Source organism: Megalops cyprinoides, chromosome 4, assembly GCF_013368585.1.
Source record: "Megalops cyprinoides isolate fMegCyp1 chromosome 4, fMegCyp1.pri, whole genome shotgun sequence".
NCBI classification, from domain to species: Eukaryota; Metazoa; Chordata; class Actinopteri; order Elopiformes; family Megalopidae; genus Megalops; species Megalops cyprinoides.
Genome location: NC_050586.1, coordinates 2,814,184 through 2,839,763, shown reverse-complemented (window position 1 = coordinate 2,839,763; position 25,580 = coordinate 2,814,184). Strand labels below are relative to the sequence as shown.

General features: G+C 48.2%; 2 protein-coding genes across 2 annotated transcripts in view; one reads left to right on the top strand and one right to left on the bottom strand.

Moving 5' to 3' along the window:
- Window positions 1–14,773, bottom strand: part of ehmt1a (euchromatic histone-lysine N-methyltransferase 1a) — a 33,257-nt gene extending 18,484 nt beyond the window's left edge. Inside the window, exons 1-4 of the mRNA XM_036526127.1 lie at window positions 14,716–14,773; window positions 3,400–3,475; window positions 1,139–1,219; window positions 82–554 (exon numbers count right to left, since the gene is read on the bottom strand). Coding sequence (XP_036382020.1) covers window positions 82–554; window positions 1,139–1,184 — 519 coding nt within the window. The 5' untranslated portion in view covers window positions 1,185–1,219; window positions 3,400–3,475; window positions 14,716–14,773. The remainder of the gene's footprint in view (window positions 1–81; window positions 555–1,138; window positions 1,220–3,399; window positions 3,476–14,715) is intronic.
- Window positions 14,774–17,022: 2,249 nt separating this feature from the next.
- Window positions 17,023–23,062, top strand: LOC118776052 (probable L-galactonate transporter). The gene is made up of 9 exons (XM_036526126.1): window positions 17,023–17,048; window positions 18,051–18,169; window positions 18,669–18,816; window positions 19,937–20,099; window positions 20,317–20,533; window positions 21,190–21,383; window positions 21,606–21,690; window positions 22,240–22,437; window positions 22,880–23,062. Exons 1-9 carry the CDS (start codon window positions 17,023–17,025, stop codon window positions 23,002–23,004), a joined length of 1,275 nt encoding a protein of 424 aa, XP_036382019.1. The 3' UTR covers window positions 23,005–23,062.
- Window positions 23,063–25,580: the final 2,518 nt, after the last annotated feature.

Below are 25,580 nucleotides of genomic sequence, written 5' to 3'. Positions count from 1 at the left end.
TGTCTCAGACAATTAGCTTCCAGAGCAATCCCAAAAGACCATAACACCACCCAAATTCAGAGAAGAGCAGCGCATGCTTACCTGTGGTGCTGTTACCTGCAGTGTCCTCTGCCCGGCGGCCGGTCGTGCCATGGTTTTCCTCGCTCGTTGAGGTGTGCTAGGTGGTGGAGAGCTCTGGTTTCTGCCAATCCCCGTCTCTGACTCCGCCCTGCTGGGATATCGGGCCTGTGCTGGGGCAGGCTGGGGGAGGGTTTCGGCTACGCGCCCCACCAAAGAGGGGTCTGCAGGTGAGCCGCTAGTCCTGGGTGGGGTCGTGACCTCTCCCTGGCCGCTGCCCGTGTCTGAGGCATGAGGGACGTCTCTTTCTGCCACCTCGATCCCGCTGGACCCCGCTTCATCACCCTGCTCACTCTGCTTCCCTGAGCCTCCTGCAGTCACCTGAGGGGCGGGGCTTGGGGGGCCTTTCCCCGCCTCCAGCCTGTCACAGGTCCCGTGAAGCTCCGCCTCTCTCCCAGAAAGGTCCCCGCCCCCTTCCGCACCCTCCTTGCCCCCTCCTAGGAACCATCAGCATTGACACTTGTGAGCTGAACAGCAGACTGTCACTAATACCGCACAGATTTAATTGTCTAGGTAGAACAATGTCAGCAGCACAAAGCAGAGGGGTTATTCCCCCAGACAGAGGCTACTGCATTTGCGTCTGTTTTCCTGTGCGTACCACGCACGGTGGTAAGGCAGAGTGCTGGACGGATTCTGTTTTTCACCAGCTACACACCTCCCCAGCATTCGTCTATCGGCACAATAATTCTGATTATGGGATTCAGAGGTCCGACAGAACAAAATCCAGCCATGTCTCTGGCCCAGAACCAGGGCAGGTTCGTCTCATCATCTCTGATCGGGCTAAAGTGTCAAAGGTCTGTGTGTGGTGCAGACACAGGGAGGCCTGGAAACACACTAGAGACCTGCTGATGTCCTCACACCGCTGAGTCCAGGATTAACAGTAACAGAAGGAGCAGAAACAACTAAAGAAGTTTACTAAAGTAGATTCACTAAAGAAGTCAAAGAGAAGCCGGACGCAGACAGGTATCATTGTGAGCAGTGACTGGCTACACCCGCCCAACTCTACCCAGTCCTCACTCACCCGCCTCTCTGGGTTTGGGTGGGTCCTTCATCACCTTTGTCTTCATGGGCTTTTCTCCACCCACAATGCACCTGGCCAAACCTACGGGACCAACGCACACACACCAGTTTCTGTCACCCAGTCCGCACTGCTATGGCCATGTGTGTGTGTGTGTGTGTGTGTGTGTGTGTGTGCGCGTGCGTGCGTGCGTATGCGTGCGTGCATGCGTGCGTGCGTGCGTGTGTGTGTGTGCGTGTGTGTGTGTGCATGTGTGTGTGTGTACGCGTGTATATAGACGCAACAAAACTAATAATCTAAAGAAAAAGAGATGTTGAGAGAATCAAAGAGACGAAAAGTTGCCTACTTTGAACATGTTGTTTCACAGGGAAATGGCTTCCAGTATGCATTACTTTGTAAATATTTTTTGTCTGCAGTGACACACATTAGAGGAGGTGCTTGACAGCAAATAACGGTCATCAGTGGGCTTAAAGAAGAAGCCAGTTTGTCAGCAAGACCAGCACACTGACATCTCCAGATTTCGTGATAACATCCAGCTAGTGTGACTTGCAGGGAGATACAAAGACCTTGGTCAGAGCCCAAGAATAAATGACAGCTGTTGGCTCCGCCCACAGAGAAGAGAGAGCATGTCAGAAACCACGCCCTGACTGACAGCTCAGAAATCCAGTTTGTTACCTCACTGTTCCATGAGACTGAGAGGGGGGCAAGTTTGTGTAAAGGCCTCATTAGGCATCTCTAAGAACAAAACAGCACACTGAAAACAGCGGAAGCGTCTGTGAAAAGCACTGAGTGAAAGAGAAGGCAGCTGAGTAACCGTTTCACTTCAGGAGAGCAAAAAGTACATTTTACAACAACATACCGAAACCAAAAGTAATGTGGCAAAACCTGACTTCCCTGTGCTCCCTCTGAAACGATGATGACAATGATAAAAACCAATAAAATCAAAGGTCTGCAAAAAATAGAAAGAATAAACCATTTAAACGTAGTAAAATTATGCAAATAAAGGACGGTGGAAAAACTAGCAGGAAGCTCCTGCCAGTTTAATGCTCCCGAGGTCAGGCCACCGGATTTCCCCACGTGCCATAAACAGCCCCGCCTCTTTGCTGAATAAAGTGTGTAAAAACCGAGTTAAAAAGGCTCAGAGACTGAGTCCTGGGCCTGCATCCTGCACACGTCCTGGGCCTGCATCCTGCACACGTCCTGGGCCATCACCCAAATTCTGCCCTCCTTTGGCCACCTCCCTGGGGGCCGAAAATGGATCTCGTTCTCCACTGCAGCTCAGCTCCAATTCCTGCAGCATGCAGCCTCTCTCTCTCTCTCTCTCTCTCTCTCTCTCTCTCTCTCTCTCTCTCTCTCTCTCTCTCTCTCCCGCCGTGCAACGTTACCACAACGTTACAACAACAGCGAGGTCCTGATGAAGCCAGAGAGGAGTCCCAGTCTGAGGGCACCGGGGGATGGCAAATAAAGCACACAGGGGAAAGAGAAAGTAGCAGCCAACCCACACACACACACACACACACACACAAACGCATACACACACATACACACACACGCACACACATACATACACACACACGCACACACACGCACAAACGCATACACACACATACACACACACACACACATACACACACACGCACACACATACAGACACACAGACACGCACACACACACACAGACACACACACACACACACAAACGCATACACACACATACACACACACGCACACACATACAGACACACAGACACGCACACACATACAGACACACACATGCACACACATACAGACACACACAGACACACACACGCACACACACAGACACACACAGACACGCACACACGCACACACACACACACAGACACACAGACACACACAGACACACACATACAGACACACACAGACACACACAGACACGCAGACACACGCACACACATACACACGCACACACATACACACACACGCACATACAGACACACACACACAGACGCACACAGAGCTCTTAATGATCACCACTGTCCAGTCCAATCACAGTCCTCAGTCTCAAAGGGACTCAGAGTGAATCAGTCTCTAAGCAAATCTATTACCCAGCAGCAGTCTCTCTCTGTGGTTTTCCATTCTGAAACCTAGACGAGCCTTGAGCCACCTGACCTTCAGTTTGCCACAGTGCCTTCACCCTCAGCCCCCCAGGAAACAGGAAACAGCAGCCCCCCCGAGGTAGGAAAGGAAAGGTGCAGCCATGTGATCATAGAGCACAACACTTACCCACTCTGAAGGGTGCACACACAAAGACCCTCAAAGCTCCTCTAGGTCTACACAGTGTCTACCGCGTAGAGAGAGCCTAGAAACAAAACAGAGAGAGACAGAGAAAGAGAAACAGTGAGAGAAAGAGCAAGGGATTACTGTGAACAAAATCCTTGTCTTGGAGAGCATAAAAACAGTCCAATTCAGAACAGGCTGTTCTAAAAGCGAGCATCTCCTACGGTTACAGCTGCATGTTTAATAGCAGCAGTGAACAGAGTGAGTGCCAGTGAAGGGCACAAGCAGCGTGTAAATGCAGGGGGATTGTGAAAGCTCTTGCTGAGGTTAAGATGCGTCTCATCACTTGCTTGCCAGGCTCAGTTCCCTCCCTCTCACACCCCATCACGTCTTCCATTTTTCCATCACAAAGACGGACATTCGCCTAGACCCGCTAACCCCGCTGACCCCAGAGCACCACTCCTGACCTGGCCGGGCTTTAGCCCTGCCACACGACCTTTCTGTGGGGTGCAGAGGCCTGCGGTTGAGGGGAGAGTCGCCGCAGTGAGGAGAACAGCACCTCGCGCTGTCGTCAGTTTTGGGGGTCCTCAGGACGTCCCCCTACGGCGCCGTGCTCTGAAAGCACAGCGGGCCTGCAGAGGCGCAGTCACAGCCTTAGAGGAAGATTTTCAGTCGCCCCGCACCGTCAGCGCGCGGCTGACAGGACATCCTGTGTGTCAGCGGAGACCACTGCCCCCGCCCACATCCTGACATTACTACTGAGGCGTCCACAGAGATGCCAGACATGCTGGGTGTTCCAGTGTCATGGAACAAGAAACACAGGAAATGGTGGGGAACCAGCTCCAGCATCACTAACAGAAAAACACCAATTCCTCCACCATACACGCGCACACACACACACACACACACACACACACACTCACACACACTCACACACACACACCCTGAGCCAGACACACAAGCGCACACACACACACACACACACACACACACACACACACACACACACACACACCAACACATGCAAACTGCACAGTCTCTTCCTGAAATCTACAGTCCCAGCTCTGTAGAGTAGAATAAGCAATACCTGCAGAAGAATTCAGCATATAAAGAAAAGCTCTCCTGATTCCCTCTAACATTTGCTGCTCCTTACTGATTGGCAGCCAAAGCCAACACGCCCCCTCAAACAGGAAAAGTTCCGCTTGCAAATGGCTCCACCAATCAAAGCTGTCATGGGCTTGGAAATCACGTCACAGTAAAAGTCCCACTCTCCTCTGCAAGCAACAGTCGTGTTGAGACTGGCTGCTCAGAGCCTGTGAAACACTGGTAGCAAACTTTTACACTCAGGGGAGTTCCAGCGCTGTAGCACAGACATTCTGTCGAAGGGTGCCATTATGTTATAGAATGACTGAGACTGAGGTCTGCCCTGAACTAGCATCACCGCAGCCCTCTGAGCCAGACGAGTGTGCCTGCCCCAAGCCAGATCCAGAGGCTGAAGCCTTTTCACAATTCACACTAGCCAGATCAATGAATGCTCCTCTAAAGCAAGAGGACTCCCTAATGTTTCATGTGGAGACACACAAATACACCCTCTCTTGCTCTCCTCATGGAAAAAAATAACATAAAACTGCCATCTATGTGCCCTAGCACTCCCCCTACAGGCTAACTGAGGAATATGCTCAGATAAGGAAGGAGTAGAGATCATGGCCATTTCATAACAGGTTAGTTACTGACACAAAAATGCTTACACTACATATTTCCAAGAGTGTGTGTGTTTGTTTAGGAGTGTGGGGAGGAGGGAGTTCGAATTCCTCTATAAATCCCAATCAAATCCCAGAGCCAAGACCAAATACAAAGAAGCAAAGAAAATGCAACAAAAGAATAAATATTTGTATAAATGTTTCTTTTCCTGAGCTGACCTGAACAATCCAATATTCCAAAGTCTTCTGTCAAAACACAGATCTTCTTCCTGTATTTCACTACAGTACAGGCCACACTCAATGGAGCCCTGCTGGAACTACCTTAACACTTCCCCAGGTCACACACACACACACACACACACACACACACACACACACATATGCACGTGCACATACACACAGAAACACACATAATTTGACCACACTTACACTCTCCTTCCATGACACCTTTTGCCCATTCCAACAAATCTCTTTGCTTCTTTCTGTCCGCCAGGAGAAGAAATCTTTTCAATGAAATATAGCATGCAACCTTTCTCCCATACCCCAGCAGAATAAATCGGCATCCCACAATTCTTCCCGCAACAACAGCCTGCTTGCCTTTGTCATCTCTCTCCTTCAGCTGTCTCACACAATGGCAGTGTGGTCCAAGGCCGCCTTTACTGGCTAGCATGCATGACTGTGCCGCCTGTGTCGACATACATCAGACCCGAATCGATGGTAATGTGGTCGCTATGACTGCTGAATCTGACGCCTCTCTCTGTCTGACATAATTCACAACATTCACAGCAGCACCACTAGATGGTATATTTCTGCCAGAGAGCGAGAGATATTGATTGAGAAAGTGATGAGCAACACACACACACACATGCACGCAAGCAAGCACATACACACGCACACGCACACACGCACAAGCACACGCACACGCACACGCACAAGCATGTGCACACGCACAAGCAAGCGCACACGCACAAGCAAGCGCACACGCACACACACGCATACGCACAAGCACACGCACAAGCACAAGCACACGCACACGCACAAGCACAAGCATGCACACACGCACACGCACAAGCACGTGCACACGCATACACACAAGCACACGCACACGCACAAGCACACGCACAAGCACACGCACAAGCACACACACAAGCACAAGCACAAGCACACGCACACACACAAGCACAAGCACAAGCACACGCACACACACACGCACACAACTAAATGGCACAGCAGATACGGACTGCTGGTAGCAAAAGAAACGGTGTGATTCTGGTACTGATACGATCTCTGATCCCAGGTGTTCTTAACAACCTGCCTTTCCAAACCTGCTTGTCAACCCCAGTAACTGAATATCCAGTTCGATTTTTTTATTTAAAATTTCAGACAAACTGATTCTAGATATGCTTTGTGCTGGTAAACTCTCCCGCACCTCAAACCAATCAGTTTCTTCTGGTGCTTTGCCGCTGAGCAGGAAATGGGCCTTCTTCTTACAAGTAGAAAAGCTTATACATAAAAATGTTGAGTTTACAGATAAAACTGGATTTAAAAAATGCCATTTAGAATGGTTTGCAGAGTCATATCGACTCATGAATTCTTCATTTCTGACTGCTCTGTGCTTCAAATGTAGCCTTGTCCGCATGCTTCTTGTGTGGATTCTTTGGCCTTCTCTTTCTTCTTCTGTGCGTATAACTTTCTGTGTGTTTCAGCGTGTTTGGCAGGGTCATCTTACAGAGGAGCAGGGAGGTTGAGGGAACAGCCTTGAGTTCAGTGCGCTCCTGTCCTGAGACTGAAACCAAGCCCACGCAAGCCTGGGGCAGGCAAACAGAGACGCTTCACATGAGACTGCAGGACCTCGGACTGGTAGGTTTCCGTCTCCCAGTTCGAGAGATCAGTGCTGGAGCTTCCCTGTGTGCGCTGCTCCCCTGGCTGTAGATTTCCATCCTGGCCAACGTGCCGTTTAAGCACAAAACAACACAGGCCTGTGGCACTTCCTCCCAGCCACCATCAAAGCACTGCGCCCACTGCCCACATCCAAGCCTCCTGGAAACACGCTGCTGAGGTTTGTGTTGGCAACCCAGCCAAACAGGTCGAGAACTTCAGCAATCACCTGTCCTGTCCTCACTTTTGTTCTTTAAAGCTTCTGAAAAGGTGTAAAGGCTGTTGCTATGGGTGCTGATGTGGTTTGCTCTGGCCTGTAGTCAGGGAGAATGAAGGTGAGTCACCCTTTTAAAATAATCCAGCAGAGAAAACAACCATAAACAAATGAAGCTGTAAGCGTTCAAAAATGACCCTAAAGGAAGCAAAACCAAAAAAGTAAATGCGCTACAAAAAGAGGAAGATTAAATGATTAAACGGCATTGTGAAACAGAAGGCATTCAGGTCCCATCAACATCATACCTGCATGCTCTCAAATGGTGTCCACTGGAGAGCGTATGTGTGTGTGAGAGAGAGAGAGAAGAAAGAAAGAAAGATCGAGTCGTGTTCCTCTTTCCTTCTCCACCCCTCATGTGCTCAGCTCTGGTCATGTGACCCAGCTGCTCCCTCTGTTGGTTCCTTTGAACAGCCTGTACTGAGCATGCTCAGTGGAGCTCAGTGCTGATGAACATGTGTAGCACTCTCAGGAGCTGCTAGGTGTAAGGAGGACCAATGAGTGAGGCATAGCGGACCCGGTCCAGTCCCTCGGAAACGGGGCCAGGGCTCAGGATGGAGTGCAAAAGGAGGGGACCTAAATCCTTCCATGTGTCTGGGCCACAGTGCTTCCTCAAAGAGTCTGTGAGCAGCTGGTGGCTCCGCGTTAGAGAGGAGCATCGCTACGCTGCAACAGCCCAGCAGACTGCAGCTGCTGCCTTCCGCAGACAGCACTGAGTGATGAGCTTCACTCTGCCTCAGTGCACAGCACGCTGAAAGCGTAAAAATGTAGACATCCGCCCAGCTGGGACACCAGGGTGCTGCTGGGAGCACCACAGTGACACTCAGCCATAATCCCCTCTGTTTGGAAGAACAGACCTTGGTGGCGATTTCCTTAGTGCACAGCTGTTGTAGCTGTGTCTTGTGATGGTTGGGTAATCTGAGTGTTACACATGTTGCTTTGGTGCTTCTGGGATCACTGTGACCCACAGTCAGGTAAGATCACCTCCCCTGGCTGGCTCTGTACCCATCAGGTCAGAGATGCTTTAACTTCACTGCATTGGGAGCAATGACCTTTTGTAAGTTATGAAGAGCATGTATTTACAGAGACCAGAACCACACAGATGGTCTAGCGTCCGTTCAGTTTAACTAGCACTGTGGCAGACATGCAGACGGCATCTCTCTGTGCAGTGTCAGGGATCGCTGCTTTCCGCTCCTCTCCCCTCCTTCTATCTTCCGTCCTCCGGTTCCACACGCTGTACTAACTCCTGCAGTCGCCTTCTCCCCCACAGGCCTCTGTTCACAAGACACCACACATCTCACAGAGACAGGAAAGCTGCCAGTCTTGTACAATCCATCCTGTTCCTGAGCTATTTCACACATCGCCTCTCTCCCTTTCCCTCCCACTCCCCCTCTCTCTCTCTCTCCCTTCCTCCTACTCTGTCTGTCTCTCCCTCCCTCCCGCTCTGTCTCTGTCTCCCTCTCTCTCTCCATACCTCTCCCTCCCGCTCTCCAATACTGCAGAGGTTTGCCAGAGAGTGGTGTTCATTTCACACGCCATATGTCTTCCTTTCTGGGGGATGTGAGTGTATGAACGCGTTGCATCTGGACGATATCACGGCACAGACGACTGCAGGTAGTGTCGTTCAGTCCTTTCACACTGAAACAAAACCCCACTGAGAGCGACGGTTCTGCACAATTCAGACCCGCAGCGTTTTGATTCCCTACATCCCTATGCCCAGATGCACCTGCAGAGAGCTGCTGCCATGAATGAGCGCTGTGGGGGTTTGCTAATTCACGTTTCCACACCGTGTCCTGCGGGGCTACTCTGACACTGTCTGTCTCCGGACTCCAGGAAGGTTCCAGTTCCTGTAAGAAGGAGGGTGCAGCTGATCGTGCCTGTGTGCCCCAGCAGACCCGAGGAGGCCCTCTTTGGTCCACCTGACTCCTCCGTCACTGCCCGCTTTCCTGGGTCAAACAGCCATGCAGAAGGGGCCAAAAGTCTGACAATCCAGTCGCTCCTGTTCTCTGTGCCAAAACCAAACAGCAACATCGTAATACGCCGGCTCGTTTACGACAGCAGACATCTGAAACAGCTGCTGGGGAGAGAGAGAGGAACTTTCGCTGTCATGGGATGAGTTTCGCATGAGGTGAAGAGTTTGATTTAAAAAAAAAAAAAAAAAAAAAACATTTAAATCAGGACGTGGGTCTGCAGTGCTTTCTGTCTGCTGCAGAGGGGCTCATTTTCCAGCGCACAGCATTTGGGAAAGGAAGAAAACAGAGACCAAAGGCGATCTTAAATCAAGAGGATCATTGTCCCTACGACAGAGCTGTGGATTGAGTCTATAACGAGTTTGTTGGCACTGACACTCTCTCACGCACACACACAGACGTGTGTGCGCGCTCATAACTCATGCTCTAAGGTATTGCAGTACACAGTTGGACTGCCTTCTGGAGCACGCTCAGCAGAATAAGTTTCAGCCATTTTGGAGCTGTAATTGGAAGGCAGGAATATCACTGAAAGTAAGAACGAATGATAGTCTGCAAGCTTCCACTGCCCCTTCTTCCTGTAGCAGACAAACGATCAGACTTAAAAAACTCTACCTAAAAAAAACCTACCAAACCTGCCTCCCTTATGCTGAAAACATGTAATGAATAGCTATTATTAACATAAAAACAATCACAAAATTTCTCAAAATATTAAACAATGTGACAATTTTCACAATCTCTCTAAACATCAAGATCATGTGAACAAACAACAAAACAACAAAAAACAATACTCTGTTTGCTCATTCACACATACATACACATACACACACACACGCGCACACAAACACACACGTGCACACACACCCCATCCCACCCCTTCTCTGGGAAGCAAGTCATTTCCAGCCAACCATCTGACTAAAAACACAAACACCAGGGAAGGACAGCATATGCCAGCCAGTGTTTCTGTTGAAATGACCCTGCCTGTTCTCTAGCATTCTACCGCGACTACACAACAGTCAGGCAAAAAACACGACTCTTCTGTGAGTGTAAAAAAAATGACAAGAAAAACTGTGGCCATCCCAGCTGCTTAATCTCCCTGTGCAACAGTTGCTGACTTTAACAAATCCGAGCCTACAACATTAGCCTTGTTATACGGCCTCGCCAGGAAAAACATCACTCAGAAAACAACGGGATTGAAAGGCAGTGAAGAAATGTAGGCCAAGCTGATATCAGCTGATAGCATGCAGCAGTCCACCTTCTGCACCGAGCACATGCCGGCCTGAGGAGGGGAGGTACAGACACCTCAGCACTCAGCGCAATCATCAATCTGCCTGAAAGGAAGATCTGATACCAGCATATCCCCAGCTGTTAACAAAAGCCCATACAATCCCTCGTTACGGGCCACGCTCTGCTCCAGAAGGGGATGTCTTGTTGAAACAAGCCTCCTTCAAGCCTCTGCAGCTGTATTGGCTGCACAGCCTGGAACAGCGCTCTGAGAGCGAGATTCCACTTCCTGGGGGAACTGCACAACAACAGCCCTGTAATTTCACTGTCAGTGAGACTCCTGCATGTAGCCAGTTACTAAAGTCATCTCCTAAAATCCCAGAAAGAAAAAGCAAGCAGCCTGATTCAAAACCCTGCTTACCATTCAGCAACACTTTAGAAGAGCTTTTTTCATTGCCATGACTTGTCTTCCTCTAAGTTGTGACAACAAGCAATACTCCCACACTCCCTTTACCACTCTGCCTATTTTAATATCCTCTACTGCAGGATTGAGGGAGAATGACAGCAAACTGAAATATCCCCACAAATAAATATATATATTGGAAAATAATGGTAATAATGGAATAAGCCTTCCTTTGCTTCAGAGTCTTTAGACCAGATTCAGATATGGAGGAACCTTTGATCTAATTTCAGGCTCTACCCTCAGCCTGCACCTGTGTTTTTCAGAGGGCAAAGGGCACAGCTCGAACCCTCGCCTGGAACGCAGCTGCCCCCCTCTCACAGGTGGAAGCTGCATGTGATAACTCTGCACCAACAAGAGCGCACCGGCCACTCTACAGTGTAGAGCCAACTTCTGTGAAGACAGGACACACATGAACAGCAGGAAAAAAGAAGAAAACAACTGCCCCCCCTTAGTTTTGCTCTCCATCAAAATGGTAGTACCTGGATTAGTCTGTGGCATTCCACTGATGGAGGGAGGGAGATGGAGAGAGACAGAGAGGTTCCACAGTCTTCTGTTTACTTCCACACATGCACAGTCTCTGCTCAGGTCACATGACCAACCTCTCTGTAGAATCTTCTCACATGGCACTGAGCATGCTCAGTAGCAGCCCTGCTGTTCTTGATAAAGAAGTGGGGGGGGATTCAGCCATTTCGTGGAGCAGAATGTTGCTATCAAAGGGGACATCTACAGAACCATCCAGTCTCCGTGTTTCCACCCTCAGCCAGTGTTTTCAGTTGGAAATGCCTTTTTGAATTGAATATTGGCAGTGAATTCATGATAACACCAGTCACTTAAACCACAAGTCAGTTAAACCACCTCATTTCAGTTGCATAAGGTATAGTCCCCCGACACTGAAATAGACAGGCCTTTTCTGTTACAGTCACAATTAAAATGGCAGCTACTGAGACATCAAAACTACTGCTGTCAAAAACATTTGCTTGTTTTTTCAGCCCTGGAAAGTTATTGGTGTTTCTTACACAGAACTACAATAACTTGCTTGCTGTTGACTTCAGAAATAGCAGTTTTTTAGGGTGGTGGTGGTTTGGACAAAACAATATGATATACTTAGATAAAATAAAAGCCAGTGGACAGAGGTTAGCTAGTGACAGTATCTGCTGAATTCAAGTGTTTAAAAAGGGGGCAGAAGGGAAGGTTTATGAGAACTAGTGAAGTGGTTTGAATTTAATGTCATTCTGAGGCCAGTGGCAAGACCTGATGGACAGACAGAACAATGACCTGAGAAACATTCATTTGGGTGCTATCATATTCAGCTTGTCATCTTCTGATGTACCAAACTATTCGTTTGATGCTCAAGGGATACTGTCCATGACATCATTTCCTCTGACACAAACTCAGCATCCCAAGCAAATCACCGATCTTCTTAAAAACATTTAATCTGCATTTTTATGGGCAGTCCTCAATGATGTTTTTTATTCTTCCCTTTGCCTCGGCCTCTATAGATGTTCCACAGTGCTCCCCTCCGAGCTTTTTGCACCGATCAGTTAATTCTACTCCATTTCCATTGCCTTGTCTTTTCTCGCAGGTTCCAACACGGTTAACTAAATATGAGGCTCAGAGTGCCTTCCTCTTCAGGTGAATTTACTGGAGGGTCACAAATGTAACAGCGCCACCTGATGTTAGGAGTGCAGACTACGTTAACTACAGAATCCACCTTCTCAGGAGACGTCCAGCAATTGAATGGCTCCAGTTCACCAAGGTTTCAGCTTAGCCCCCTCATTCACGCACATCGTTACGCGAACCGAGGAGTAATGGTTAACTGCAGCTGTGTGTGATACCACCTTCAACAGCCGAGGCCCAACCATAGTCTGCGGTAACACTGATTTCAAATATACTGCTTGTGTTTCTCCCCAGTTATTTTCCCCAAAATTCCAGCGCTTTCTTTCTCTCTCCACTGAGCCAGAGTGCAGAAATACCAGCTTCCAGCTGGACCCACACAAATTCCTGGGCAACTCCTCTTGGGTTTCCATGGGAACGGTCAACATCCTGCCCTTATTCATGATGACCAGATTTGGATGGGCCATCACCAAATCTGGACCTGGAACCTGCTGCTGGTACCGCTGATGAAAGTTACTCTGCAGTGACTACCCCGCCATCCTGACTGCAGCCGCAGGGGCGAAATCTGTTTAAAAAAGCCCCTCAGTATTCCTGGACCACTGGAATTCATTGGCTAATGAAACCAGGTGTGATCAAAGGAAAGCCAGTACCATCCTGACTTTTGGCAGCACTGCACAATTCTACATTGTAATGGTTCTTTCCTGAAGGGGAACACACATGTGGAATCGTGTCTCCATGGTTACGGCTGCTCCCCATTCAGAGAGTGGTATGGCCCCTGCTGTCATTCTCTTTGAGCTCCGCGCTGAAGACGTCTCTGTAACGCCACCCAGGAGGTGGCCCCCGACGAGAGGGACGAGTCACTTTGCAGAACATCTGATCTGGCCATGTCAGAAGCGGTGCTGAATGACACAGAACAACCCCTCCACTCTAACCAAGTCTGCCAAGTCTGCTCTGAACACACACAGGCAAAGCAAAGCACAAACACAGCCAGTTTCGATTCGAGCGCGTGGCAGGGTGGCTGGGGAGCAAACTGTCAGCACTTCATTTGCATCACTGATCAAAGTCCACCCTAATTTAGACTTCACTGGGCAGCTAACCTTACACAGAGAGAAACGTCAAGCATGGAAGTACAGCTTTATAGATAAAGACCAAATCCAGATAGATAAAGGCCAAAAAGCACAGGCTGGAGGATTAAGGCCATGATTGTGAAACAGAGGGTTAGAATATCACAACGTTGTTATTTCCATGCTTTGGCACTTTCTCTAAAGCTGTAATTAACACTGTTAATTGTTCTTTACAGTGAGGCTAAATGGTGGGTACACTCAGAGGAATGGACACCGCACTCCTAATGTATAAGGGTAAGCTTTTCCAGGTCTTACTGGAAGAAGGTTAGTATACCAGCGTTACGGTTTACACTCACTGCACTAACCTTCATCTTGTAAAACCTGGGACAGGTAAAGGTGCTATGTATTTAGAGTTCTGTACTCAGGACTTTCACATCAAGGTAATCATAATGATTTTTACCAGTTGTCCAATCTTACCAGGAGTCCAATCTTATAGGTATTACAGTGTGGACTAGTAGAGATCCTATGCTGTGTCCTTGATGAATTGAATTAAAGTACAAATTCTGGACAGCTACATGAACTGTGATGAGCTGGAAATCAGGACTGCACAAATAAACCACTTTAAACATTTTTTCAGCTTGTCATTCAAATACTAGAAAATTTCACTGACGTCCCCAAAATATAACTTGCACACATGGGAAATTTCACCACAGACTACACCATTCGCTCTCAGCTCACAGAAAGCCTTCGCCTTGTCATTCAGAATGAGATTAAAGGAGCTCCTCTGTATTCCTTCAAATGTGGTTCTGCCAGAGGACTCCATAGACATACCATCCACCCGTGTGCGGCTCACAAACAGCCGAATGTCTCACAGAGGACATCTATCAGTTAAAAGGGAATAAACATGTGACATTTTGCGGCAGAAGACAACAATATTGCGTGCGCACTACAGAAGGCAAGAGCAATGAAGGAAAATGACAACATGAACCAATCAATCCACTACCATGGCTGAGACATACAGCAAAACCACACACACACACACACACACACACACACACACACACACAGGCGCCAGCAGTGCAGTGAGTTTGGGATTGTCTCTCCCTGTTGGTCTGGCTCCCCACCCCACTTTCTGCCCTACCTTAATCAGCTGGGAGGGCTGTCTCCGAGCACCAGGCCCCTGCCACGCTTCCCTCAAGTCGAAAAGGCCTCACTCTCCACTGCACACTACTTCCTGTCTCCAGCAGAGGCAGAGTCAGCAGAACTGAGCATGCTCAGTCAGGCCGGGAGAGGCTGGGAGAGAGGGACTCAGACGGAAGGCAGGCTTCTCGTGGTTCCCAATGCCAGCTGTTAGCCTCTCTGGGGGGGAAACGGAATCAGGATATGGACGATCTGTCAGTCCGGGTCTCCACTGTTCACATTTACTCTCCAGCCAATGATTTTGTTGTGTTTAAGCAAGAGTAAAAATCTTGGAGTTTTGTTGCCCTGATTGTTTTCAGACAACCAAACCAAGGTCCATACACTACACCTTGGGCAGTTCAGAGTGCAGATAGGGCTGGAAATTTGGGAAATTTGCCAAAGTGTGTGACAGACAACTACATTCTTGTCAAATTCAGAGTAAGACCTGATCAGAATAGTCTCATACAGACACACTTTAAGCAGGAGTTCAGAGGTTCACAGGTGGTTCACAAACAAACCCCTTAAACTAAAATCCCTGCTTTATTACACAGTACCAGTCAAAAATATTGAAGGTTTTACAATTAAATATTTTTGAGCACAACAATCTTAAAAAGATGTTTAAATATCTGTAACACAGCAGCAAGAGATGGTCCTAAGAGCTGAAATGGCATAAGCCTTCAGCTGGACATCTAGAGCCTTCTCTAGATGGCTCTTATTGAAGGCTGTTATTGAAAATGTCCACATCAATTACTGAAATTCATCTAATTGTCTGGACATGCCAGGGATTTGTGAGCCACAATTTTTTTAAAACAAATAAATACATAAAAACACCAGTATTGAAAAACACGGGCAGAAGAGGGATTTTCTAGACTCAGTGATGTGAAATCAAACAACACAGTGAACTGTGAGATTCAACAGAGCTCTTGAACGATCGCTCCCAGTTGAACCAAACTGAAGCTAAGCACCATCTGAAAATGGCTCTCTCGGAATAATAGAATTTGTGTTGTTTACCGCCGTACTTTCCACTCAGCTATTTGAAGTGACTCTTTTTCGTTTCAAATGTACGGTTCACTCCAGGGAAGTGGCTCGCTGGCTGATTACCACAATGGACGCTGATTAAGCGAAGAGCGTCCGTGAGTCAGGATCCGCCGCTCGGTCTCTGTAAACGGCAAACCCTCGAGCGGCGGCGTCTGCTCTGTTTGACTCTCGAGCGCCATCTGTTGGAACGCAACTAGCAACTGCATAATTACTCAAAACGGCCCTCAAGCAAGAGGCACACGGGCAGAGCCAGTTTTAAAAAATCTCACAAATTAAAACATGGACATAAAATGCTCAAAATAAAATCAATAAACTCAAAATTAAAGATACAAAAATAATAAATAAAATATTAGAATTCAGCTGCGATATAACTAGATCAGTAACCAAATAAATGATTTGTCATTTATTTTGTCAGCATATTTTGCCAACTACTCTATTGGCGATGCACACTTGCAACAGAATTGTATTTTACCATCTTGCAAAATGCGACACACAATCAAGCTAGTCAATCAGTATCAGTCATTCAAACTAGATTTGTTATAGCGCATTTAGCTGTTACACCAGCACCAGATCTAGAGGCAGTGAACCCAAACGTAATCCTGACCCCAGCCATTATTTGAAGGAAGTGAGACGTTAGCCCCAAAATAACTGAGACGTTTCAGTTTTGATCAATGATCACATGACTTTCGCACATGTTAATGAAGTGTCTGCGCTCTACTCTGCGCCGGATTCCCGTGGCTTCGCACAGAAACCCTATTCCTAATTATGCTTATAAACGGCTGAGCCGGGTCAGTTACCAAGCTTTGATAGAGCCTGACTGCCCTCCTGTGGTCACTTTGAGAGTTGCACAAAGCGAGAAGCGCAATTACTGAACCCGTTGCCTATTAGGTCATGGTTGTAACGTCTGAAGATCCACCATGGTTTGCGGTACTCCTTCCGTGGTTCTACAACAGAGAAGGTGTCCAACCGCTAACATGGGCAGCTGTGCACTTCGAGGGGCAGAGGTAATTTTGTAAATGTTTCTGCACTGAAAAATCAGAATAATAAGAATAAAAAAATAATAATAATAATGTTACAGTTACTCTACTTTGTGTTTTCACATTGTCATTGCGTAAAACAGTTCAATTTATCCATTAAATGGGACCAAAAGGTGGAGCATGACGACCTGCGTTGCGTTTCTTTTACCAAAAATTACGGGTACCACATTATATTTACACTCACTGAGGCTGGGATGGCAGGTATACCATCCGTCAAGTTGTGGGTTTGGCGAGGCATGAGAAGTGTGTCACATTGTAGACTGCAAGCATGTTGCGTGTTGGGGTTGGTAAGCCTGTCATTACGCAGACTCGGTGCCATGCGCACACGCTGCAGACTGTGCGTGCGCGAAAATCTGATCCAGAATCAGTTTTTCCACCGCCAATCCCGCATCCAACAGTCTAGTATGACACAGAAGAGGCTGATTCGGAGTCAGTTTGGGAGCCCCATTTCATACAAGCACACACATTCCCTCCAGGAAGCAAGATAGCTGATGTGTCTGTTGATCAACTCCAACAGTTGGAGTCTGTTAAGCGAACTATCTGATAAAAAGTTATGTACCGACAGGGACGGCCAGAAGCCTCTATCAGAAGAGAAAACTAGTTAGCATGCTAGTTAGTGCCATTCTTGCTCTACAGTAAATGCCAACAGTAGCTACGTTAGCCGGGTGGTTACAACGGCGCAGATCTACATACTCATCTCTACGAGTAGAGATTTAGATCTAGTTAGCTACCTAGCCATGTTGAAAATCGCTAGTTAGCTAACAGGCTAGCCAGCCAAAATACAGCTAGCTATCTTACGTGCTACCGATAGGACGAAGCTGTTAATTGGTCATTTGTGATCAGAGTTCGTTTTCCTTGCAAACAGCTAGCTAGCTAGCCAGCTAGCACTCCTAATAGCCGTCCCAATCATGCTGAATTTCTGTAGAGCTGGGGGCTATCCCGTGTATGTCTTGTGCCTGTTGCTGGTGGCGTATTTACTGAACCAGCTGGACCGGTACATACTTGCGGTGGTCATACAGCCCGTAGCTCAAGACCTGGGCTTTGGGGACAAAAGTTGCCTGGCAAACCTAACCGAATCACACGTTACAGAGTACTGTTACAATGCAAGTAATGAAAACGAGTGAGTTTATTATACTTCACAAGCCTACCGCATCGTTATGCATTTAAGCATTTTACATTACAACTGGTACTTTAATTTCGGCCATTTGTTTGTATTCGTCAGATGTTTGTCGTTGCTGGACGCGAAAGGGACTCGCACCTGTAAGTGGGATTACAATGGCAACGGCTGGGAGTACCAGGTTATGGCCGGACCCGTCTTCGTCCTCGTTTACACTTTCATGGGTTAGTAAACCTCACGGTGGCTGTGCATATGATGCCATCTGATCTTCATAGACGAGGAGCAGAATTACAGCTTTCGTCAAAAATGCGGCAGTGTAGATATTTCGGTCTCTGAGACGCCACCATTCACTTATCGTAAGGTTATGAACTGCAAACCTGTTCCTCCATCGGTCCACGTCTGTGGAATGCCACATATTCCATCATTTAAAGTCTGTAGGATGCCTGTTAGCCTCTGAATCTGGTCCCAAGACTTTATTTAAAGGCAAGCGGTCTTACAGTATGTTATTGCCCAAGCTGTCATTGTTTTTTTTTTATTACTTTCAACTTCCAGCACAAGAATATTGTAGGTGTAAAGTACCATATAAGTGTCATGCTCAGCCAGCTATCAGAGCTGAAAACCAGACTGCATGTAGATGGCCAGGTGATGCCCACCTTTTTCTGGGTGAGTGTCGAGCAGATTTCACATAACTCTGAATGGTAGACATGTTTTTCTTGCTTTTAGGGATTTTCGTGGGTTGCCTGGCCGACGCTGCGAACAGGAAAGTCCTGCTGTCTGCCAGCCTGATGCTGTGGAGTCTGATGACCTGCCTGATGGGCTTTGTGAGGGAATACTGGCAGCTGGTGGCACTGCGCTTCGGGCAGGGCGTCGGGTAACTACAGCACCCCCGCCTCCACCGTCTCCTGCTGCTTTAGGGTCCTGACACTCTGCGGTAGCCTGCTCGCTGATGTCAGGGAGTCAGAGACAGGGAGGCACAGAGTCAGAGACAGGGAGGCAGCGAGTCAGAGACAGGGAGGCAGGGAATCAGAGACAGGGAGTCAGAGACAGGGAGAAGCGAGTCAGAGACAGCGAGTCAGAGACAGGGAGGCACAGAGTCAGAGACAGGGAGGCAGCGAGTCAGAGACAGCGAGTCAGAGACAGGGAGAAGCGAGTCAGAGATAGGGAGGCAGCGAGTCAGAGACAGGGAGGCAGGGAGTCAGAGACAGGGAGGCAGCGAGTCAGAGACGGAGGCAGGGAATCAGAGACAGGGAGTCAGAGACAGGGAGAAGCGAGTCAGAGATAGGGAGGCAGCGAGTCAGAGACAGGGAGGCAGGGAGTCAGAGACAGGGAGGCAGGGAGTCAGAGACAGCGAGTCAGAGACAGGGAGGCAGGGAGTCAGAGACAGCGAGTCAGAGACAGGGAGTCAGAGTCAGGGAGAAGCGAGTCAGAGATAGGGAGGCAGCGAGTCAGTGACAGGGAGGCAGCAAGTCAGAGACAGGGTGACAGCAAGTCTGACAGGGAGGCAGGGAGTCAGATACAGGGAGACAGCAGATCAGACTATCTCTGTCCTTCTCCACTCCAGCTGTTGACTCGCTGCTTAATTCAGACAGCTGCATAAACAAAGTGTTACATAAAGGAGGCTGTTCAAGATACTGAGCTAAGCTAAGCAAATGGACAATGATAAAGTAACACAGCTTTGCACAAGGTGTTATTGTTTTCTAATATTATAGCTGTTTTTTATTCATTCAGTCATTGTTGCCCAGTTGACATTATCCATGCTGTCCTGTTACACAGCTGGGTATCTCCTGAAGCAATTCAGACTAGGTGCTGTGCTCAAGGCTACAGCTGTATGAACCTGCGTCAAATCTGCAGCTTTATGCTTATGAATGCACTTCCCTTACCACTGTGCCACGCTGCCAGGCTAAGATGGCGTCCTTCCTGTGTGTTCCTGCTTTCGCGTGCCACGCGTCTGTGTCATGCATGTGCGCTGTGTCTGTGTGGTCTGTGCTCAGGGAGGCTGGGTGCACGCCGTTTGCGGTCAGTCTGATAGCGGATTACTTCTCCGAGACGGCCAGGGGCTCAGCCATGGGCTTCTACAACTGGGGGATCTACATGGGCTACAGCCTGGCCTTCGTCGTGGGGACCTACGCCACCCGGGCCGACATCATGGGCATGGTAAGGCTGCTAGCGACCTGCAATACATATCAGGTGTATCCCTGTGCATTGGTATGTGCGTTGATGAACTTGCAGAAACATGCCTTGTTAACACCTGTTTGAGGGGATAAAATTGCATAGGAGCAGCTGCATGAGAGAAGGCCTACAAATATGAGGGTCTCCTTGAAAATATGTGAGGGTTGCCACGTGTGGCTGAGAGTGTGGCTTCTACCCTCAGGGCTGGCGCGGGGCCTTCCTGTTGTCCGGGTTACCGGGGTTTGCCGTGGCTCTGCTGGTTCTGGTGTCGGTCCAAGAGCCCCCCAGAAAGCACAGGACTGGTGAAGAGAGCGCCCCACCCGGCCAGAACCTGCTCCAGCGTCTGGGTCCCCAGCTCCGCCCCTTCCTGAGCCCCGCCCTGCTGCTTCTGTGCCTGGCTGGCTCTGTGAGGAACGCAGGTACGAATCGGACCCCCTCTCCTTGCCCTCCTCTCTGCCTTTTTGGCCTGCAGATCCTGTGTGCACACTGTCAGAGGGAAAACTGTGGTCCTGCACATCTGCAGGGTCCTCTGGTTGTAGCTGAATCTGATACAGTTACAGATGTAAATACACTGTAACATTACACTGTGGGGCTGTGACATATTAACAGTTTTATTTTATTTATTGTAGGCAGCAATATGTCCTTTTTTTCTTCTGTAGTGTTGGAACCAGGCCAGCTCATTATACCCCTTTTCCACTGTAGAGTTGGAACCAGTTATGGCTCGTTATACCTTTTTTCCACTCTAGCGCTGGCATCAGGCTAGGTCGTTGTCCTCCTACTGTAGAGCTGGAACCAGCCTTAGCTAAGATGCATTAGCCTGGCTTTAGTTTGCAAACTAAGTTCAGGTAGTGGTGTTAGTCTGGGCATTCAGCATTCAGGTGCTTCAGCTCAGGTTGTCGGTAATGTAGTGGAAAAGCACTCAGGCTGCATTGGGTCCAGCCACCATTCACTTCAGCCTCAGTCACAATCCAGCTCTAGAGAATGAACATTAGCGGGTAGACCCTCCACATGTATCTGGATGACGGAACTTTTGCTGCTTCTTTAAGTCAAATGCAGTTTGACCTTCTGCCTCTAGGGGGCTACGTTTGGGCCTATAACGTGCAGAACTACTTCAGCCTGTACTTCCCCCGAGTGGATGTGGGCCGCTGGCTGTCCTGGATCCCGCTGGTGGGAGGCAGTTTGGGGGTTCTGTTTGGGGGGTTCGTCTCCGACCGGGTGGTGAAGAGGAGGGGCCTCACAGCCAGGGTGTGGGTGCTTGTGATCAGCCAGGTAATCCACCGTTGGAAAGTATTTTAATGCATTAAAGGCGTAATATTCATCATTGTTGTAGACATTATTTTCAGAGGTGAATTGTGATTTCCTCATGAAGTAATTAACTTTGCTTCAAAGGTTTTGCCTAAGTGACAAATATACAAGACATGCTGGAGATCTTGCATTACTTCCCACAGTGTTGTGGTGAGAGAAGTAACTTGTATTGTGATTGGTCCGCAGGTCCTGGCGTCACCTTTCCTGCTGGGGGCGCTGTGGCTCTCACCTCCATATGCATTCCTCATGCTGATTCCAGCTTACATCATCGGTGAGTTTCGCAACGAGAACTGCCGTCCTGTTGCACATAGCATTACCTTCTGTTTGCTTTGAGTGATGAGTATCAAACTGTCATGATTTGACAGCTGGATTTAGTTTAAACAAATTATGGCTGCAGTGGTTAAAGTACTTAGCTTGTAACTAGAGGAGTACTGGTTTGGCCACCAGGTGGAGCAGTGTTACTCTGAATCAAGGTATTGTGAACCTACATTGCTCCAGTAAATTTATCCCACTGTTTCATTAACAAAAATAGTACATTGCAGTGTAGTGTAAAACCTAAAAAGGGCAGATCTTGGGGAAGGTCCAGCTACTTCCAGGTATGATATATTAAGGGAGGTAATGCAAGTCATGAATGTGATGATATTTAGGCTGTCTGAACAGACCAAAGCAGTTATTAGAAGTGTTCCTGGAGGAACTGGAGGGTTTGTGATGGTCTAATGAGGCAGGAGAGTTAAGATGGAGAGGAAAGAAGTGAAATATGGTTCTGGTTTGGGACACTGAGTTTGTGGTGGCCTACGCGGCACCCCTTTCCCGTTGCCAGGTGAGATGTGGGTGGGCGTGGCGCTGGCCATCGTGGTGGAGCTGGTTCCCTCCTCCATCCGCACGTCGGCTGTGGCCGTCTACCTCTTCATCATCACCAACATCGGTGGCAGCGCCCCCCTGCTGGTCACCCCGCTCAGCGCACTCTGCGGCCTGCGGGGGGCGCTCATCCTGCTCTACCCCGGGGCGTACCTCACCGGTGAGGCTCAGGGTGACGGGGATGGGGTGGGGACCGCGGGGTGCCTGGGTCTTGCCTCACGTTAATGACTTGTGCAGTTATACACAGGGAATATCACTACAGCAGTGTGGTGTAATGGTTAAGGAGCAGGGCTCATTACGCAAAGATTGATTCCTATGCTGGCCACTGCTGTTCTGCTATTGGGCAAGGAAGTTAACCTGAATCACCTCAGACCCATATAAATGGATGGCATGTAAAATTCTTATGCTGTCTAAGTGGCTTTAGATAAGACAGCCTGCTAAGTTAAGGGTATAATCTAGAGCATATGTATTTATGTATTTATTTGTTGGTTTGCATTTATTTGTCTTCTCCTGTGAACATAAGGGTTGTGTTGTCTCACACACCCTCATGCCAGAAGGGGGCGATAGATAGTTCTTTTCAGATGTTCTCTCTTTGTGTGAAGGGTCCATTCTGTTCCTGGCGATTCTGTGTGTCATTCGAAGAGGGCGGCCCAAACCTGACAGTGAAGACTTAGAACCCCTCCTGCAGGAACCAGACCCGGGACCAGAGGACAAGAAGAGCACATGAAGTCTGCAGTTACACAATGTGCAAAATCGTTCCCTTAAGCTGCGCACTTATCTCCATGTTTCACCGGCTCCAGAAGTTGCTTTAATATGAGCTATATGCACTATATGCGCTCCATGAAGATGAAATCAGCCACATTTGAGTCGCTGTCATGATTTGCAGCTGGTCTGAGTACAACAGAAAGGCCAGACAGCCTCATGAAAGTTGTACATGTAGAGGTATCAGTTACTGACTTCTGTGGCGGAGGAGAAATCCACAGAATAACACAACCTTTTGTGAAGGAAATCAGTTTTTAAGACATAATACAGTGCAGAATTCCATCATACAGTAACCTTTTGTTGTTGTCACATTTGTTTTAATTGACATTATTTAGCTGCAGCTGGCTACAGTGCACACAAAAAATATTTTCACAAAAGTTTTTCTGTTTAGCCCCATGGCATAGCTTTAAGGAGTAGGCCTTGTGACAAAGGGTTGCTGGTTTGATTCCCAAGTAGCGAAACTGCTGTTGTCTAGCCCACACTATGTAAGTAAATATCCAGCATTTTGATTGGATGGTGTTGATTGGTGGTGTAAGATATATATACATTACTCTGGTTCAGAGCGTCTGCTGAGAGAATGTGTGATGCTCGTCTCCATGGTAGCATGGGACTGTGTGCAGCGGACGCACGGTTAGGTTGGCTGGTGTACAGCAAGAGGTGGCTCTGTTTTCTGCATGGAAACAGCTTTTGTTCTTGGAGGGATTTAGTCATTAACTCTCTCAGTGATAAGCACCGGGGCTGACAGATCACTGTCACATCAGCCTGACAGTACTCAGGGAGGAGGTTTACTGTGTGTGTGTGTATGTGTGTGTGTGTGTGTGTGTGTGTGTGTGTGTGTGTGTGTGTGAGTGAGTGATTGTTGGGAGGGGCTCTGCTCTTCATCCATTTCTTTTTAATCTAACCTGTTACAGTTCAGTCAAGAAAACCTTGAATTTGGATGAGTAAAGCCTGCAGCACACTGATTGGGCAGGAGAATCAGCAGCTGCTTTGATTGGCTGGCCTTTCTGCAAATATTATCTCGGTCTAGGGTACGGGTTTCACCACGCGGGTTCTCAGGCTACAGCTCTGGCAGGCATTGTTACTTCCATGTTGGCCTGCTGCAGCTTCAGCTCGCTGAACTTTGACCTCAAGTGGTTTTACTTGTTGTGAAGTGGTGTGAGTTTGAGACAGCTTCACCACAAAACCCCCACACCGTCAGAGTGGGGGTGAACTCAGGCTGACACCCCAAGACTAGAGGAACGGGAAGCGATATGTTTATTATGTTTTCAATATTTGCACTAATGTTTGAAGGGATGTCAAATTGTTGGTCTAGTAATTACAGGGCTGTCGTAGAACTGACAGCACTGATTTTAGAAAGAAACATTTCTGTCATTAATTTTTTATCTCTTAAGTGTCAGGAAGAATATGTAATGGTAGTGGTGAGAAGAATATTTAGGGCTTTGATGTAAATGTGTTATCTGCATGCTCAGTGGGGTGCCGATGTTTCAGGAGTGGGAGAGGGGAGAAATGTTTCAACTCAAAGATTATGTCACTGATGTTCATACTAAACGGTTAATGTGGGTCCCTATTAAACATTCTTCATTCGTATCTGTGTGGGTTTAATTATTAATCCAGAGCTCTTAAAGCCTGGCATCACACTTAGCCTGAGACAGGTGATCTGGTTAATCCTGGAGAGTGTTGGCTGTCGCCAGCCTCGGAGAAGACCCTGCGTTCAACCTGCAGTTCCAGAAAGTGCAGCGCCACACAGGAGCTGTGTTGTATGCGAGACTACACCGGACTTGTCTTGTGTTACATGTGACACTCGAACCCGGCACTGTCCTCAGGAATACTGAGTGGGAGCCCAGCCTCCCCCCTCCTTTGTGTGTGTGTGTGGGCGTGCGTGCGTGTGTGCGTGCACGCGCGTATGGGTGTGTGTCTGTCTGGAGGATCAGCGGTGGCAGATGGGTTGTGTGTGAGACAGCAGATGGTGAGGGGCCTTCGAGTGAAGGGCAGATTTGCAGGAGGGTGCGGCAGGAGACTTGAGCACCAAGGAGAGTGGACCTGTGGTACTGCTAACCGCCCCCCCGCACGCACACACACATTCATTCTCACTGTGAGCTCACATGCAACAGTATATGGTCCGGTATACAACAGTGTGGCAGGAACAGTCATTGCACAGTCATGCATGTCATCTGAGTAAACCATTTTACAGATTTTGGGCTGCATTGTGATAGTAACTCAAATATAAGGAAAAGCTTATGGTCTCCCATAGTTCTCTGATTTACAGGGCTTGTGCAGGAGAAACTTTATTACTACTGACTGAGCTCTACCTGTGCTCAGTGAGGTAATGTGTGATTTTTTTTTTTTTTCCCCGAATGGTTGGTTGGTTGTGTCTGGGGTAATAAAGAGGTCCATTTAGAGCATGTCCCTCTTCAAATTTGTTGTGAAAATATTAAAATGAGAGCACTGACTACTTAAAAGCATATTTGCATATGATCATAGAAATCACAGAAATGTGACCAGAAAAAAAGGTCCCTTTGTGAGGTTTAGTAAGCTAGAAGC

Bases quoted from the DNA above. Each gene is read 5' to 3' on its own strand.
- LOC118776052 (XM_036526126.1), top strand. From the start codon at position 17,023: ATGGCAGGTATACCATCCGTCAAGTT. The intron at 21,691-22,239 runs GTGAGTTTCGCA...TCCCGTTGCCAG, and splicing joins GATTCCAGCTTACATCATCG to GTGAGATGTGGGTGGGCGTG. The intron at 22,438-22,879 runs GTGAGGCTCAGG...CTTTGTGTGAAG, and splicing joins CCCCGGGGCGTACCTCACCG to GGTCCATTCTGTTCCTGGCG.